The 17,892-nt window shown below is 43.2% G+C and overlaps 1 protein-coding gene and 1 long non-coding RNA gene across 3 annotated transcripts in view; one reads left to right on the top strand and one right to left on the bottom strand.

Moving 5' to 3' along the window:
* The window catches only part of UBOX5 (U-box domain containing 5), a 58,118-nt gene extending 42,742 nt beyond the window's left edge, over positions 1 to 15,376 (top strand). The window contains exons 5-6 of one of the 2 annotated variants that reach the window (XM_077112450.1): positions 6,723 to 6,884; positions 12,940 to 15,376. In XM_077112450.1, coding sequence (XP_076968565.1) covers positions 6,723 to 6,884; positions 12,940 to 13,061 — 284 coding nt within the window. In that variant the 3' untranslated portion in view covers positions 13,062 to 15,376. Of the gene's footprint in view, positions 1 to 6,722; positions 6,885 to 12,934 lie in introns of both variants that reach the window. The other variant, XM_077112442.1, reaches the window with a different exon arrangement.
* Positions 13,751 to 16,145, bottom strand: LOC143644030 (uncharacterized). The gene is made up of 3 exons (XR_013156455.1): positions 15,452 to 16,145; positions 15,254 to 15,343; positions 13,751 to 14,786 (listed from the first exon to the last, which is right to left on the bottom strand). It is a non-coding gene; the product is annotated as an uncharacterized LOC143644030 (long non-coding RNA).
* Between the last annotated feature and the right edge of the window lie 1,747 nt (positions 16,146 to 17,892).

Genomic DNA, 17,892 nt, shown 5'->3' with positions numbered 1-17,892 from the left:
TTGAGGAACCGCCAAACTGCCTTCCACAGTGGTTGCACCATTTGACATTCCCACCAACAGTGGATAAGTGTGCCTCTTTCTCCGCATCCTCTCCAGCACTTGTCATTTTTTGTTTTGTTGATAATGGCCATTCTGGTGGGTGTGAGATGATATCTCATTGTGGTTTTGATTTGCATTTCTCTAATGGCCAGGGACATTGAGCATCTCTTCATGTGTCTTTTGGCCATTTGTATTTCCTCTTCTGAGAGGTGTCTGTTCAAGTCTTTTTCCCATTTTGTAATTGGGTTGGCTATCTTTTTGTTGTTGAGTTGAACAATCTCTTTATAAATTCTGGATACTAGACCTTTATCTGATATGTCGTTTCCAAATATTGTCTCCTATTGTGTAGGCTGTCTTTTTAGTTTCTTGATGAAGTTCTTTGATGCACAAAAGTGTTTAATTTTGAGGAGCTCCCATTTATTTATTTCTTTCTTCAGTGCTCTTGCTTTAGGTTTAAGGTCCATAAAACCGCCTCCAATTGTAAGTTTCATAAGATATCTCCCTACATTTTCCTCTAACTGTTTTATGGTCTTAGACCTAATGTTTAGATCTTTGATCCATTTTGAGTTAACTTTTGTATAGGGTGTGAGAGATGGGTCTTTTTTCATTCTTTTGCATATGGATATCCAGTTCTCTAGGCACCATTTATTGAAGAGACTGTTCTGTCCCAGGTGAGTTGGCTTGACTGCCTTATCAAAGATCAAATGTCCATAGATGAGAGGGTCTATATCTGAGCACTCTATTCGATTCCATTGGTCGATATATCTATCTTTATGCCAGTACCATGCTGTTTTGACCACTGTGGCTTCATAATATGCCTTAAAGTCCAGCAGCGTGAGACCTCAAGCTTCGTTTTTTTCCCTCAGGATACTTTTAGCAATTCGGGGCACCCTGCCCTTCCAGATAAATTTGCTTATTGGTTTTTCTATTTCTGAAAAATAAGTTGTTGGGATTTTGATTGGTATTGCATTGAATCTGTAAATCAATTTAGGTAGGATTGACATCTTAACTATATTTAGTCTTCCAGTCCATGAACACGGTATGCCCTTCCATCTATTTAGGTCTTCTGTGATTTCTTTTAACAGTTTTTTGTAGTTTTCTTTGTATAGGTTTTTTGTCTCTTTAGTTAAATTTATTCATAGGTATTTTATTCTTTTAGTTGCAATTGTACATGGAATTTGTTTCTTGATTTCCCCCTCAGCTTGTTCATTACTAGTGTATAGAAACGCTACAGATTTTTGAATGTTGATCTTGTAACCTGCTACTTTGCTGTACTCATTTATTAGCTCTAGTAGTTTTGTTGTGGATTTTTCCGGGTTTTCAACGTATAGTATCATATCATCTGCAAACAGTGATAGTTTTACTTCTTCCTTTCCAATTTTGATGCCTTGTATTTCTTTTTCTTGCCTAATTGCTCTGGCTAGAACTTCCAACACAATGTTGAATAATAGTGGTGATAGTGGACATCCTTGTCTTGTTCCTGATCTTAGGGGGAAAGTTTTCAATTTTTCCCCATTGAGGATGATATTAGCTGTGGGTTTTTCATATATTCCCTCTATCATTTTAAGGAAGTTCCCTTGTATTCCTATCTTTTGAAGTGTTTTCAACAGGAAAGGATGTTGAATCTTGTCAAATGCCTTCTGTGCATCAATTGAGATGATCATGTGATTTTTCTGCTTTGATTTGTTGATATGGTGTATTACATTAATTGATTTTCTTATGTTGAACCATCCTTGCATACCTGGGATGAATCCTTCTTGGTCATGATGTGTAATTCTTTTAATGTGTTGCTGGATTCGATTTGCTATAATTTTGTTGAGGAGTTTTGCATCTATATTCATTAGAGAGATTGGTCTGTAGTTTTCTTTTTTTGTAATATCTTTGCCTGGTTTTGGTATGAGGGTGATGTTGGCTTCATAGAATGAATTAGCTTTCCCTCCACTTCGATTTTTTTGAAGAGTTTGAGCAGAGTTGGTACTAATTCTTTCTGGAATGTTTGGTAGAATTCACATGTGAAGCCGTCTGGTCCTGGACTTTTCTTTTTGGGAAGCTTTTGAATGACTGATTCAATTTCTTTATTTGTGATTGGTTTGTTGAGGTCATCTATTTCTTCTTGAGTCAAAGTTGGTTGTTCATGCCTTTCCAGGAACCCATCCATTTCATCTAAATTGTTGTATTTATTGGTGTAAAGTTGTTCATAGTATCCTGTTATTACCTCCTTTATTTCTGTGAGGTCAGTGGTTATGTCTCCTCTTCCATTTCTGATCTTCTTTATTTGCATCCTCTCTCTCTTCTTTTTTGTCAATCTTGCTAAGGGCCCATCAGTCTTATTGATTTTCTCATAGAACCAACTTCTGGTCTTATTGATTTTCTCTATTGTTTTCATGTTCTCAATTTCATTTATTTGTGCTCTAATCTTTGTTATTTCTTTCCTTTTGCTTGCTTTGGGGTTAGCTTGCTGTTCTTTCTCCAGGTCTTCCAAGTGGACAGTTAATTCCTGAATTTTTGCCTTTTCTTCTTTTCTGATATAGGCATTTAGGGCAATAAATTTCCCTCTTAGCACTGCCTTTGCTGCATCCCATAGGTTTTGATATGTTGTGTTTTCGTTTTCATTCGCCTCGAGATATTTACTAATTTCTCTTGCAATTTCTTCCTTGACCCACTCGTTGTTTAAGAGGGTGTTGTTGAGCCTCCACATATTTGTGAATTTTCTGGCACTCTGCCTATTATTGATTTCCAACTTCATTCCTTTATGATCCGAGAAAGTGTTGTGTATGATTTCAATCTTTTTAAATTTGTTAAGACTTGCTTTGTGGCCCAGCATATGGTCTATCTTTGAGAATGATCCATGAGCACTTGAGAAAAAGGTGTATCCTGCTGTTGTGGGGTGTAATTTCCTATAAATGTCTGTTAAGTCTAGCTCATTTACTGTAATATTCAAATTCTCTATTTCTTTACTGATCCTCTGTCTAGATGTTCTGTCCATTGATGAGAGTGGCGAATTGAAGTCTCCAACTGTTATGGTAGATGTGTCTATTTCCCTTTTCAGTGATTGCAGTGTATTCCTCACGTATTTTGGGGCATTCTGGTTCGGTGCATAAATATTTATGATTGTTATGTCTTCTTGTTTAATTGTTCCTTTTATTAGTATATAGTGTCCTTCTTTGTCTCTTTTAACTGTTTTACATTTGAAGTCTAATTTGTTGGATATTAGTATAGCCACTCCTGCTCTTTTCTGGTTGTTATTTGCATGAAATATCTTTTCCCAACCTTTCACTTTCAACCTATGTTTATCTTTGGGTCTAAGATGTGTTCCCTGTAGACAGCATATAGAAGGATCCTGTTTTTTAATCCATTCTGCCAGTCTATGTCTTTTGATTGGGGAATTCAGTCCATTAACATTTAGTGTTATTACTGTTTGGATAATATTTTCCTCTACCATTTTGCCTTTTGTATTATATATATCATATCTGATTTTCCTTCTTTCTACACTCTTCTCCATACCTCTCTCTTCTGTCTTTTTGTATCTGACTCTAGTGCTCCCTTTAGTATTTCTTGCAGAGCTGGTCTCTTGGTCACAAATCTCTCAGTGACTTTTTGTCTGAAAATGTTTTGATTTCTTCCTCATTTTTGAAGGACAATTTTGCTGGATATAGAAGTCTTGGTTGGCAGTTTTTCTCTTTTAGTAATTTAAATATATCATCCCACTGTCTTCTAACTTCCATGGTTTCTGCTGAGAAATCTACACATAGTCTTATTGGGTTTCCCTTGTATGTGATGGATTGTTTTTCTCTTGCTGCTTTCAAGATCCTCTCTTTCTCTTTGACCTCTGACATTCTAACTAGTAAGTGTCTTGGAGAATGCCTATTTGGGTCTATTCTCTTTGGGGTGCGCTGCACTTCTTGGATCTGTAATTTTAGGTCTTTCGTAAGATTTGGGAAATTTTCAGTGATAATTTCTTCCATTAGTTTTTCTCCTCCTTTTCCCTTCTCTTCTCCTTCTGGGACACCCACAATGCGTATATTTGTGCGCTTCATATTATCATTCAATTCCCTGAGCCCCTGCTCAAATTTTTCCATTCTTTTCCCTATAGTTTCTGTTTCTTTTTGAAATTCAGATGTTCCATCCTCCAGTTCACTAATTCTAGCCTCTGTCTCTTTAAATCTACCATTGTAGGTTTCCATTTTTTTTTCCATCTTTTCTACTTTGTCCTTCAATCCCATAAGTTCTGTGATTTGTTTTTTCAGACTTTCCATTTCTTCTTTTTGTTCAGCCCATGCCTTCTTCATGTCCTCCCTCAATTTATTGATTTGGTTTTTGAAGAGGTTTTCCATTTCTGTTCGTATATTCAGAATTAGTTGTCTCAGCTCCTGTATCTCATTTGAGCTATTGGTTTGTTCCTTTGACTGAGCCATATCTTCAATTTTCCTGGTGTGATCCATTATTTTTTGCTGGTTTCTGGGCATTTAATCAGATTTCCCTGGGTGTGGGACCCAGCAGGTTGAAAGGCTTTCCTGTGAAGTCTCTGGGCTCTGTTTTTCTTATCCTGCCCAGTATGTGGTGCTTGTCTGTCTGCGGGTCCCACCAGTAAAAGATGCTATGGCTCCTTTAACTTTGGAAGACTCTCGCTGTGGGGGAGGGTCGCCAGCTGACGCGGCTTGGGGGAGTGCCAATCCAAATCTCCCCACCGGCCCAGGAAGCCGCGCGTGGGGGGTGGGGGGTTGCCGGCCGCCGCGGCTTGAGGTACCGCCGATTCAAATCTCCCAGCCGGCCCGGGAAGGAGGGAGGGAGGGGCTCTGGCTGCCAGCCGCCACGGCCCGGGGAAGCACGCGCCTCTCGGGGACCTCACCGCAGCGGATTCTCTTAGCTGGTTCAGCCGTTCCAGAATGGGGTACGCTGTGTTTCTGTTCTCTGTCGTGGCTCCGGAGCTGTTCTGTACTGTTTCTATTTCTTTAGTAGCTATTCTGGAGGAGGAACTAAGACCCGCGCGTCTTACTAAGCCGCCATCTTCTCCGGAAGTCCACCATTTACTCTTTAAATATCAGTGCCTGGTGCTTTTTGGAGTATAGCTCTCAGACAACTTTTTTCCTTATGAACAGTCTGTTTAGATGGTATATCTTTTTAAATTTATGGTTGTTAAAATTTTCTTATTCTAAAAGGCCTATCAAATAGTGCACTTAATGGTTACATCTGTGGTCTTCTCTGATTTTGAGAGTAAATCCCAGTTAACATGACCCACAGAAACTCTTGGAAGTATCTGAGGTGCAGTGGGGAGAGAGGAAGAAAAAGGCCTTAGACTCCTGTTCGTGAAGATCTCTAGTGATGAGGACCTTGACACACTCATCGGTCACACAGGACTACCCTGACCAATGCTCTTTCAAGGCTCAAGCTGATATTCTGTCATACAAACTGTTCTAGTTTGATAGCTGCTAGAATGTAATATACCAGAAATGGAATGGCTTTTAAAAAAGGGAATTTAATACGTTGCTAAGGCCATGGAAATATCCAAAAGCATACCATGGTTCAAAAAAGTCAATGAAGTTCAGAGTCTCTCTCTCAGCTGGAAGGGCATGTGGCAAGCAGGGCAAAGTCTGCTAGCTTTCTCTCCAGGCCTCTTGCTTCGTCATCTCCAAAGGTCCTGGCTGATGGACTCTGTGGTTCTCTCATCATTCTGTCATGGTTCTGTGGCTTTCTTCTCATTCTCAAAAGGGACTCTCTCCAAAATGTCTCCTCTTTTATAGGATCCAGTAAACTAATCAAGACCCACATAGAATGGGTGGATACACGTCTCCATCTAATCAATACCCATGATTGAGTCACATCTCCATGGAGATAGCCTAATCAAGTTTCTGACCTAAGTGCTGAAAAGGGATTAGAAGAAACTGTTGCCCCTACAAGATGGATTAGGATTAAAACATGGCTTTTTTAGGGTACATAAATCCTTTTAAACTGGCATACAAACCATAGACATACTGTCCCACTCCCTTGCTTTGGGGCAGTCTTGCAATCCTGCTACCAGCCAGGTCCCTCTCTTGGGCAGCTGTCCCCCTCCTCTTTTGTCTTCACTCTCACCCCATAGCTTGGTTTCCTGTTGACTAGAATCAGAAAGTCCCCTAGATGAGGGAGGGCGCACAGTAAGGTCTTGGTTATCTTACTCAGTGGTAACTGCTTGGCCTTTACATGAGAGGGTGCAGACACCCAGAAAGAATGCAGGCAAGCTGCCCTGCAGCATGGTGGGAACCCTAGAGGAGAGTAGATGGGGAAAGCAAAGACTAAAACTGATGGAGGTTAGGGGGCAGGGGGGGAAAAGTGCTGGGCTTTTGCCTGCCCCAAACATTTCCTTGGCCTTCAGTGAAGGCCTTTAGAAAGTAGGATGCAGTTCCATGATTGAGCCACAAGGTGGCCTATGCCTGTTCAGCTGTTTAAGAAAGGTTAAAGAAAGCAGAGCCCAGGAACCCTGAAATTGATTTAGTATGGATGGGAACTTTCAGGGTTCCCAAGCTTTAACTTCCAATCTTCTGTTATCATAACTCACCTGTAGGCATTAGGAAGGATTTTCTTTACATTATATCTATTTGAAATGGGATGTGCATGTTTTCTGTAGTCTTCAAATTCACCAGCGAGTGGCCTACTCTTTTGCTGAGCCACTTTCTGGAGGTTATGCTCTGTTCCTTTCTCGACAGGTCCAGTATCCCATGAGCAGAAGCTGTCACAAAGCTTGGAAATTGCCTTGACATCAACCCTTGGCTCCATGCCCTCCTTCACAGCTCGGCTGACCAGGGGACAGTTGCAACACCTTGGCACAAGAGGGAACAGCACTTCCTGGAGGCCAGGCACCAGCTCGGGTAACATGGGCCCTGTCCATATCCCTGAAGCCTTTGAACGGATCGTCTATTCTCTGTGCAGTGTGCTGGGCCATGGTTCTGGGGCCTCTGTGGACCTCTGTGCCCAGCTTCCTCCTTAGTTCCAACACCCAGGCCTGGAGAGAGAACTTGTTCTCTTTCCTATTCAAAGTGGAGTTCAGGGCAGAATGCGAAGTTGAATTCCTCACAAGAAAGGCTTTAGATAATTATTAGTAATTATGTGAATTTAAGGCTTGGCTACATTCTGCTGTTTGTTTTTGTTTGTTTTTTTTTTTGTATGTGTGAGATCTAATGTTAATTATTCTCTCCTGAGAACTTTTATTTGTGTCTCCTTGGTTTATTTTTCTAATCTGTTTTTTCTCCCATCTGATCTCTAGAGACTTTATACAGATGTGGAGGGAACTTTGGAGTTGTTTATGCCATCTTCATCCCTTCCTAAAGAACATTTTCATCAGTGTCTTAGAAAAGAACAGTGTTATTTTACTGAACCAATTTTTGCCTAAAATGAGCCTGGAAATGCATTGTATGGTAGAATGCATTAATATAAAGTGAAAGGGACTGGCTTAATGGGTCATTTTTTATAAGATAAAACTTCGTGGGGCTAATGGTGAAGTGTACACTTGATTCCTCGATTCCTCCTGCTTAGTAGGAGCTATTTTGCTCTCTTATTGTCTCTTATTGTCATTCACCAGCTCCCTGTCTGTCTCGTTCCCATTCTGATTAGGTTTCCACAGTAACCATTCCTAAGAGCCTGTCTTGTCAGAGTGACCAGTGATTTCCATGACCCCAAATCTGAGGGTCATTTATCTTCTTAGCAGCATTTGATGAAGTTAGCTAGGCCCTCCATCTGAAACACCTTCTCCCTTGGTTTCTGGGATGTTATGCTCTTTTTGTTCCTTATCCCCAGTGGTCCTTATTCAGTTTCCATTGAGGACTCTAATTCTCCTACAAGACTCTGTCCCTGGATCCTCTTCTCTCTCTACTGTCACCCCAAATGAAATCCCACTTGTCCAATGACTGCCCCATGTTCATCTGTAGCTCCTGCCTCTCCTTAAAGTCCGACCCTCCACCTCCCTGACAACTGTTTGGCACCTCCTCTTGGGTGTCTCCTGGATATCTCAGAGAAAACATACTAGCAGTAAAGTGTTAATCTCTGCCCTCCAAAGCTTCCCCCCTGGCCCCACCAGCCCCTATCAACCCCATCTCCGTTAAAGAACAGCACCTTCTACCCTATGGTCAGACTTATAAGATGGAGGACATCCTTAAATTCCTTCCACATCCTTACCCTGACATTCTTTCTGTTATCAAGTCCTGTTCATTCTCCCATAAAATAAGCTTTCAGATTGGTTCTTTCTAGTCCGTTCCCCTCCTCCCACCCTGGCCCCAGTCCTCTTCCATACTCCTGTTGTAGTAGCCCCTGTTTGCTGTACCACATCTTCCCAAGCCTTTCCTAATACCATTGTCCTCACAGGAGCCAGAGGTACTTTTTTACCTGTCACTCAGAGCCTGGTATACCACATCTCTAAAGTCCTTCCATGGCATCCTGTTGAACTTCAAATAAAAAAAACCCCTGACCACCTTCCCCTGTAATCTCACCTTAAGCTACATTCTCACTGACACACTTCTCTGTCTTTATTTTAATGGATTTGCCTATACTTTGTACTGTCTACCCCTTTTGCTCTTTGCATGGCGGTTCTTTTGCATTCTGATGACTCTTCCTCTAAGAAGCTGTCCTTGACCACCCTGTCCAAAGTAGGGTACCTTTCTATTCTCTCTCTTAATCACCTTAATGATGTATTTGCTTGTTAACTTACTTTTTTCTTTTTAACTGTAACTACCTGAAAGTAGGGATCATCACAGGATCTGACCCTAAATACTCTGATGAAGAAAATTTAGGATCGGAAATATAGGAGATTTTATATGCATTAAGGTGCTTCCAAGTAAAGCTCCTTTGATTTGGCCTGCCTTCACAGGCGTGTGGCATCCAAAGAAGAGAAGTGAAAGTCCTGCTCCTTTCACCTACAAGGAATTCCCAGTGGGCTTTCAGAGCTATCATCCTTTGGCAGTCATACTTAGGTGGATTAGGAGTAGGACTACTGAAAGGTTTCAACTTTGGCTGAGGAAGGGCTTTCTGCATCAGAATGACCCAGGGCCACCTCCATGGGGAGAGTCTATTCAGTCTATTACATTTCCTGAGATATCTACCATTTCTCTTACTCTTCTTTCACTCATGATGTTCCAGGTGCCCCTCTGGTAACGTTTCCTTTCTGTCTGAAAAATATCTTGTAGCATTTCCTTTAGAGCTGGTCTTAGCAGTGAAATGTCTTGCTTTTGCTTCAGCTAGGAATGTCTTTCACTTTACTTCCTGAAAGACTTATTTGCTACATATAGAACTCTGGGTTGACAACTTACTTTCAGCCTTTAAAATAATATTCTAATGCACTCTGATTCTATGTGTTTGATGAGAAATCCCCAGACATTTGAATCATTGCTTCCCCATAAGTTATGTGTTATTTTTTTCTGGCTGCTTTCAGGTTTTCCTTGTCACTAGTTTCCTCATTTTGATTCTGATTTGTCTGTGTGTGGATTTCTTGTTTATCTTCTTTGGTGTTCCTTAAGCTTTTTGAATCTATAGTTTCTTGAATCTTTAAGTTTGAGTGTTCCAAATTTGGGAAGATTTCAGGCATTATTTTTTTTTTCTTCATAGTCTTTCTCCTCTCCTTCTGAGACTGTGATGACAGGAGTGTAGCACTTCTTGGAATTATTATCCTATAGTCCCCTTGATACCCATCAAAAACAGTATGTTCTCTGCTGGGTGCACTGAAATGACTAATTTCTGAGACACCCAGGTTTCAAAGAGAGAAAGTATTTATTGTTAGGTACAAAGCAGGTGATCAGATGGCCTATCAGCCTAAAAATCTGTCTTCCCAAACTCCAGTAATTCTGATAGTTTTTTAGTATCAAAATATGGGCAGGCTGTAGGATAATGAGCACAATAGCTTGAGATTACGGGGTTGGAGATGATCTCATTATTGAGCATCCACAAATTGATTACATGCTTAGTCACAGAATATATGTAAGAAATGATGGCCTTGATATGATGATTGGCATGGTTTTTAGTATTATAATGAAGTATAGGTCACTTAAAGGCTAAAGTTAAGCTGCTGTGCATGTCACTTGGCCCAATTTTGGTTAGATTTGGCTGTTTTCTAGTTAGTTTGGGAATTGGGGTGGATTAGTTCTGGGCTGACTAAAGGCCTTTCATTAATAAACATTAGGGGCTGTCTTGAGTGATCATAAAACTCTAAAGTTAAAAAACAGGATAAGGGGTACAAGTGAGGGTCAGTCACAAGGTTTTTATAATCACAAAGGATATATATATTTATATAGTCATTGTCAGAGATCAAGGCAGCTGAATTATAATTCAGAAATTTCAGGTATTTCCCTCTAGTCATTCTAACACACCAGAAAATAAAAAGAAATATCCTATATAATGATTCAGTAGTCATAATTATTTGTTAAATCCTAACTTCTCAGTTATACACCGAGGCTCTATTATTTTCTTCCATCCTTTTTTCTGTCTGTCGTTCAGATTCTGTTGATTCATGTTCAAGTTTACCACCTCTTTCCTTTGTCATCTGTACTTTGCTATTCAGATTATTCTATGTGTTTACTTTGGTGATTGTGTCTTACAGTTCTAAAATTTCTCCTTGGTTCTTTCTAATTATTTGCTCAGACTGTATCTTTCCATTCATTTCCAGAGTGATCACTCTTACTTCTTTGAGTGTGATTATAATAGCTGCTTTAAAGTCTTTAACATAGCGCTCAGAGTCTTTCATAATTTCAACATCTGTGTGATCTCAGTGTTGTCTGATTCTCTTTTCCCTTGAAACTTGAGGTTTCTTGGTTCTTCTTATGCCAGATAGCTTCGGATTGTATTCTGGACATTTTAAAATAACATGCTAGGAAATTCTGGGTCTTGTTTAAATTGTAAGGACAAGGGTGATTTTATTTTTGTTTTAGCCATAATCAACTTCATAAGATTCAGGTCACAAGTTCTGACCTGCCTTTTATGGTCTGTGGTTCCAACATCAGTTCAGTTTTCAAAGCCTTAGCAGGGCTATTTGGATCTATCCTGCATATGTGGCCCCAAAGGCCAGTTTGGAGCCTGTGCCATGGTCTGTCCTGTTATAGCTAAGTTCTCAAAGCCTTTGGTATGCTGTATAGGCTCAGATGCATGTTTATAAAGCTGAGTTCAGGATTTCGTACACTGCTTTGTGGGGTCTCTCTTTTGAGCTCCCTAATCTCCACAATCTCCCCAACACTTTTCAGCTCTCTGGGCTTCCTACCCCTTCTCAATCCTCCAGCTAAAAAGCTGGGTCTTTAGTTTGCATGTTTTATCATACAAACCTTTGAGAGTATCTTTCTGGCCTTAGTAGCAGGAACACAGAGGAAAAGCAACAACAGAGTATTTTCACCCACTCTTTCTGAGCCTTAGGAGTTCACTTTCCTGCTCCTCAGAGTAGAAATAAAGGGTTTCTCTTGGAACTTCTTCTGACTTCACCTTGTGCACAATTCTGGGCTTCAGGATACTTTTAAGTCCAGTCCAGGTGATACCAGAGGGATGAGATGGGAAACTCACTGCTTGTTTGGTGATGCCTCAATTCTGATCTCCTTCCCCAGTCTGTCTGCTTCCATTAACTTTTCAGAGTCTTCAGAGAGATAGCTGCTCCAGACATTCTGTCTGGGGTTTATGGTTACATTCATTGGGAAGGGCAGGATGGAGTATGCCTAGTACTCCATCTTGCTCAGAATTGGAAATACCCTGCAAACATGGGTTTAACCACATAAAACCAGCACATAAAAATCCTCAGCTTAAACCCAGTTGCCCAACATATCAGAATCATTATTTCTCAGCTATATTTAGGTGCCACTAGAAATATTTCATATGCATTCCCCTTACCATTTAAGTTCTACTAAATTACTCATGGAATGTTTAATCTTAAAACAGAAAATTTGAGGGCAGTTAAGGATCTTACACTCAAAATCTGGATTAGGGAAGCACAAAGGGTTGAAGCATTCCTGACACTAAAATGTTCATTGCTCAGGACCCTACAAAGTCAGTGGCTAAATACAGAAGTTGGTGCCCTTCCTCCCAACATTCCACATTCATGACAGGCAAATAGCCAAAAACTTCAAAGATACAGGGGTGGGGGCTGGGGTGGGAAGTGGTGCAAGGGTTGTTCAGTGGTAGATTTCTCACCTGCCATGCAGGAACCGGGCTTCGATTCCCGGCCCGTGCTCTTCCCAAACAAGCAAACAAATGAAAAACCAAATAAACAAAAATTCAACAAATAGTACTGCAATAAAGGGATACTCACATGGAAAAAGAATGAAATATGACCCCTGCCATATAGAATACAAAAAAATAAGGAAGATACAGGACCATACTAAATAAACAGGTTGAGGTTCTGTTCCAGCTTTGCCGCCTTCTTGCTTTTGGCCGGTTATTGGAGGACTATTAAATGGACAGATTCTGGCCCTGGAAAGAATCTGTTTGGCTTTGGGTTTCCAGCCTATTCAGAGCACAGCAATTTCCTCCTGATGAACTTTGTTTTTCTTCCTTTGTCACTGAAAGTACCCTCTCAGCCGCAGGCTTCTGAGACATTAAAATGGGGCTTCTTGTCAGTGCTAGAAAGAATTGGAGCCCTTCCATATGAACTGGGGTGGTGTTAGGTTTGATTTTTAAGACTTAAATGGGAAATCAGTCTTTATAAAGCACCTATAGGTCAGGCAGGTCTCTGAAGCACCCAGTCACGTGATGGAGATGACGTCTGCCCAGTATAGAGCTGCCTGCTATCTTCTCCTCCCAGGGCCAGAGGCAGCCTGGGGAGGGATAAAAGGGGGTTGCTATGGTGATGGTGGGGATGTTTCTCTTCCCCTCCAAGCCCATACCTTCCCTCTAGGATAGATGTGTAGACCCAGAGGCAGTTCTCCCTAACCCCGGCCCGTTTTCCTCCCTGATTTACCAGAGCAGCCTGGGAGCAGCCTGGGCCCCGAGTGTGCCTCCTGCAAAAGAGTGTTTTCTCCCTACTTCAAGAAGGAGCCCGTGTACCAGCTTCCCTGTGGCCACCTCCTGTGCCGACCCTGCCTGGGTGAGAAACAGCGGTCCCTGCCCATGACTTGCACAGTCTGCCAGCGGCCATTCGCCAGCCAGGATGTGCTGCGGGTCCACTTCTGAGTGGCCGTCTCATGCAGAGAAGACCGTGTGCTGGGAGGAGCTGAAGGGGCGCAGTAATGGGGGTCACAGCTACCCCAAAGTCAGGCCAAGTCCCAGGCACAGGGGGCCCAAGAAGGGATTCCTGAGCTGCCTTTTCTTTTCCACAGGGCTTTCCCTTTATCACTTCATACAATGTAGCATGGAGGTGGGGGAGGGGCACTACCCTCTTGCTCAAGTGGCAATAGGATAACAAAGCCATAGGTTGGGATGCAAGGGATGGGGTAGTATCCCTGACCTCCTGTGCCTCCCTTCCACTCCCAGAGATCAAGAGCTCAGGGCCTGCTGGAGCCAACCCACCCTGGGCAGGATACCCCTGGTAAGGGTTCCCCAGGTTGTCTGTACACACCCCCTTAGGCTTGTCTGAGCTAGCGTGCACACACACACTCACACACTCATCCATGGGGTAAATGTGAGAGGAGCACAACTGATTGTGATTTGGGACCTAAAGGAGAGCCTCCTCCTTCATAGTGACCCCCAAAAGTGAATGACTTCTCCCCCATCTGGCAGACCACTCTGAGCCTTAATAAAGTGATAGTTGACATGCTGTGGGCTTCTTCCCGATGAAGTGCCTGTCTGAGTCGTCACACCCTTGTCCCCTTGTCCACACCTACACAGTGAAACTGTCACAGGGCAGTGTGAGCAGTTTATAATTCATGTAAATGAACTGAAAGGACAAAAACTAGCATTTTCAGATGTCTGGGGTTTGAAGGTGTGGGCGGGGTGAGGTGGGGAACCCTCTGGACAGGCTGCTTGCGTGTATCCAGCTGGTGTCCGGAGCTCCTTGTTCGCAGAGCTGGCAGCTATATTTCCTGCAGTGGGAGGTGCCTTTTCTGCATAAGGACCATTTTGGGAACTATGTTTTTTTCCATTCAAAATTTAGCTCCATATAGTCTCAGAGGGAGAATATATATATTCCTACAATTCTGTTTACCACATCAGATAGATTCTAGTCAATGCAAGAATGTCATCGAGAAAACACCCACGCCAGTCTCTTTTCCCTTCTGTGCACATTTGGGAAGGAGCAGCCCAGAGATGCTTTCTGATCGTTTATCCTTGAAATTAATCACAGGTAACTGTGGACAGCCTGTGGGTGGACATTCCTGGTCCCTGGGAGCGCCCCAAAAATCAGCACCCACACTCCCTCCTCTCCCACAAGCCTGCTGCCTCTTCTGAGGGGCCCTCCAGGGCGGAGGCTGGTGCTCTTCTCCCTGGCTTCCATGCTAGGCCTCCAAGGCAGAGCAAACTATGTAGGCCTCACAGTGATGGGGGAGGGGAGTTTGTTTAAAATGTGGATTCTTGAACTCCAGTCCACAACCCAAGAATTTAATGTTGGGTTAGAGTTAGGGAATCTACATTTTTAAGAGTTTCTAGGAGCTTCATATGTCCGCAAAAGGGAAAGAGAATCACATTCTTCACTCTGCTTCCCAGTGGCACTTACTTTGATGCAGCCCTTACCACAAAGCTTTCCAAAAGGGCCAGAGAGATGGCACAGCCTGTGTGGATAGGCTCTCTTGCTTCTGCAGGTGCAGCTTCTTTGTGGTGTTCTTTGGCTTTAAATGGCTGTACCATGCAAGGGTTTGCCCTACCTTCCGTGTGTGCCATGTCTGTGGAAAAACGCCAGCATTTGTAGGAAAAGGATTTCTGGGGAGGGGTAGTCCTACTCTCTGTTTGTCATGGTTTCGAGGGTACAGCAAGTTGACATCCTCAGTTCACTGATGCTGGCAGTGCTCTCTTGAGGATACTTTCCACCCCCCACCCCCCCCCCCACAGAAGCCCCTAAAGTCACCAGCTTTAGATGAGAATAAAGCAGAGTGCTATAGGGAGGGTAAAGCTGCTGCCGCTAGGCTGTGCTGGAGGCACTCACTGGCCATGAGCTGGTCTGCCGAAACACCAAGGAGTAGTTGACCTGGCAGCTTGCCACTCCCCAGGCTTCTCAACTTTTGCTAGTGGGGCCTGGTTCCTTCCCAGGGAGCTAGTGGGAAACCAGGCATTGGCACCACTGCGTGGGCAATACCTGTCCTGCATCCAGGTAGAGTTACACCCACATCCTTGAATATATAGATATACGTACATTTTATCTTAAAGACTCCCCCACAAGGAAGTCATCTTTTTGCCACACGCGCAATAAAAGAGCTGAGCACTGTTGGACTTTGTCTTCTCTCTAAAATGGGAATAAAATTTTTGTTGCTGCCAATGGCTCAGTGGGCAATTTATTTCTCACCAGAGCTCTTCAACTCATGGGCTCGCAGAATTGAACTCCCCTCACTACCTGGGAAGTGTCTGGCAGAGCCTAGGCGTGACCTCCTCCGTTCTAGGGATTCACTGCCTCCTCCTTCCCCATTTCCTGTTGTCATTTGCTTGGATGGAAGCAAGAAACCTCTTTGAAGCATGCAGCACTGGGGCCCTCTGAGAATAGGGAGGCTAAAGCTGTGGCACTCCCCTCAGCTTTGTGAGGTGAGGAGGCCCAGACAACTCCAGTCCCCAAATCTCCAGCGTGAGATGCTGAGATGAGTGTCCTGGCGATTCTCCCCATAGGGGCAAGGTTTTCAGGCCAGCTGTTATTACTCTCCAGTTGCTCCTCCAGCCCTTGGGTAGCAAAAGGAAGGCCTGGTCAAAAGTAGTCCTGAAGGTAGAAGAAGTAGAAAAACCAAATTGCTAGGAAGAAGAGAAGCAGCTGCTCAGTGCTCACAGTGTTTTCCATCTCCCAGGAGTTGGGCCACTGCAGTGTCTGGGTCCTGGGGCTGAGTGGGTCCCCACAGGCCCTCCTCACCTGCCCTGCCCCTCCTGTGGGTCTCCAGCCTGAGGCCACTCAGCTGCTGGGTGCTTTTTCATTTCCCAGGAAACTGGGTCCCCTTCACCTAGGTTGCTGTAAGTAGGTCTTCAGACAAAGAGTCATGTCCTTGAAGGGAACCGCCCCATGGGCTGCAAGGTTGCTGCTCAGCCTGTGTATTATGATGTGGGCTGGCTGCCATTGTGATGGCCACTGAGAAGGGGATGGGGAGTGCTCAGGCTGGACACTTCCTACAGGTCACATGTGGCTGTTCTTTATGCAGGACTTAGCCCAAGAGCCAGCCCTCCACCCTCTTTCAACTTCCTGAGAGCTCTCCCCAACCTGCAGGAACCTCAGCACCACATCTCAGCCCACTTGCACATTCAACATGACTTCTTCCAGTAGGTTGGAAAGGAGTGGTAGGCATGGAGCCCCTGGCTAGGTTGGAAATTAACCAAAGCTGAACTGTGCAATGTGATTGCTATTAGGTGGCTGTGGCTATTTAACTTAATTAAAAGTAAAAATTAAAAAAATTAATTTCCTTGGCTGCATCAGCCTTATTTCAAGTGCTTAATAGTCACATGTGACAGGTGGTTACAGTATTGGACAATTCAGATGTGGAACATTTCCGTCATCACAGAAAGTTTTACTGGGCAGTACTGGACAAAAATATGAGCTTGGTGAGACTGGCCCTTGGTGTCCCCTTACACCTTTTATGAGTCTGTCTCCTGGAAGAGATGGGAAATGCCCCACCCTAAGGCTGGGGCAAGGTTATTATAAAGAGGAACAGGATAATGGGGAAGGGATGGGAGACATGCAGAGAGAGGGGCCATCAGTGTGGCCATCTCCCTGGGCTCTACTCTGCTGTAGTGCCCTTCCTGCCTCACAAAGAGGTATCGGGAATGATTTGGCTGCCAGTCTAAAGGCCCAGTGCCCTGACAAGATATCACGGAGTGGCACTGGGATGAGGCAGCCTTGTGGTCACTTGGCAGATATTTCTGCCTCAAGATGTGCAGCAGTAGGAAAATGCTATACCCCTATTATCTATCGTGACCACCACAAACATTTTGTTTTCCCTCCCATTATTTTTCTATAAGGAAAAAATATGTTTATATGTATATAATGTGTGTTTCTACATAAAAAGAAAATTTTAAACCTCTTGCATTGCAAAAAAAAAAAGCCACCATTAGCAAAGCAAAAAAGTGCAAATATATTTGCAACTTAGATTACAATGATTGATCTCCCTAATGATCTTCTAAAAGCAGATTCACAAGGAAGTACACAATACCTTTAAATGTAAAAAGATGTTCAGCCTTGCTCATAATAAGATAAATGCAATAAGTGACATCAAAAAATACTATTTATTGCTTAAAAGATTAGCAATAATCTAAAAGTTTAACTGTGCCTGTGGGTAAAGCTGTGGGGAAATGGACATGCTCATGTACAGCGTGTGGTCATGCAAGTGGTACAGCCTCTTTGGAGGGGGACTTGAGAATATCTAGCAAAGTTATCTATGCATTTACCCTTTCTAGGATTCTATTCCAAAGATCCTTGGGGATGGGGGGTAGGAGGGGTGGGGGAGCCAGCATGACAAGCCTGTGGAGGGACCACTGCTTCTAACACGTGGGCCCAGGAATAGGTGTTTTGCACATATATTAAGGAGATTATGGAACCCTTAAAGTCCATCCATAAAAAGTTTACATTCAAAAGTTAAAAAAAAAAATCTCTGTGTATTGAGCACAGTACCCTGGACATTGTGCTATGTGCTTTATATGCACTAAGACTCGGTTACTGGATGAGCAGATCTGACCGATTCCAAGGCTTTAACCCTTAGCCACCCAGATGCTCTGTGGGTGGCAGGAGCAGACAGACAGCCAACTGAAGGCCCCCTATGGCTGTGGCCTGGGTGTCCTGTCACTGCAGGACCTCTAAGGATCCGT

Source organism: Tamandua tetradactyla, chromosome 1 (assembly GCF_023851605.1).
Source record: "Tamandua tetradactyla isolate mTamTet1 chromosome 1, mTamTet1.pri, whole genome shotgun sequence".
NCBI lineage: Eukaryota > Metazoa > Chordata > Mammalia > Pilosa > Myrmecophagidae > Tamandua > Tamandua tetradactyla.
Note: the sequence above shows the minus strand (reverse complement) of the source record. Positions and strands in the feature narration are given on the sequence as shown.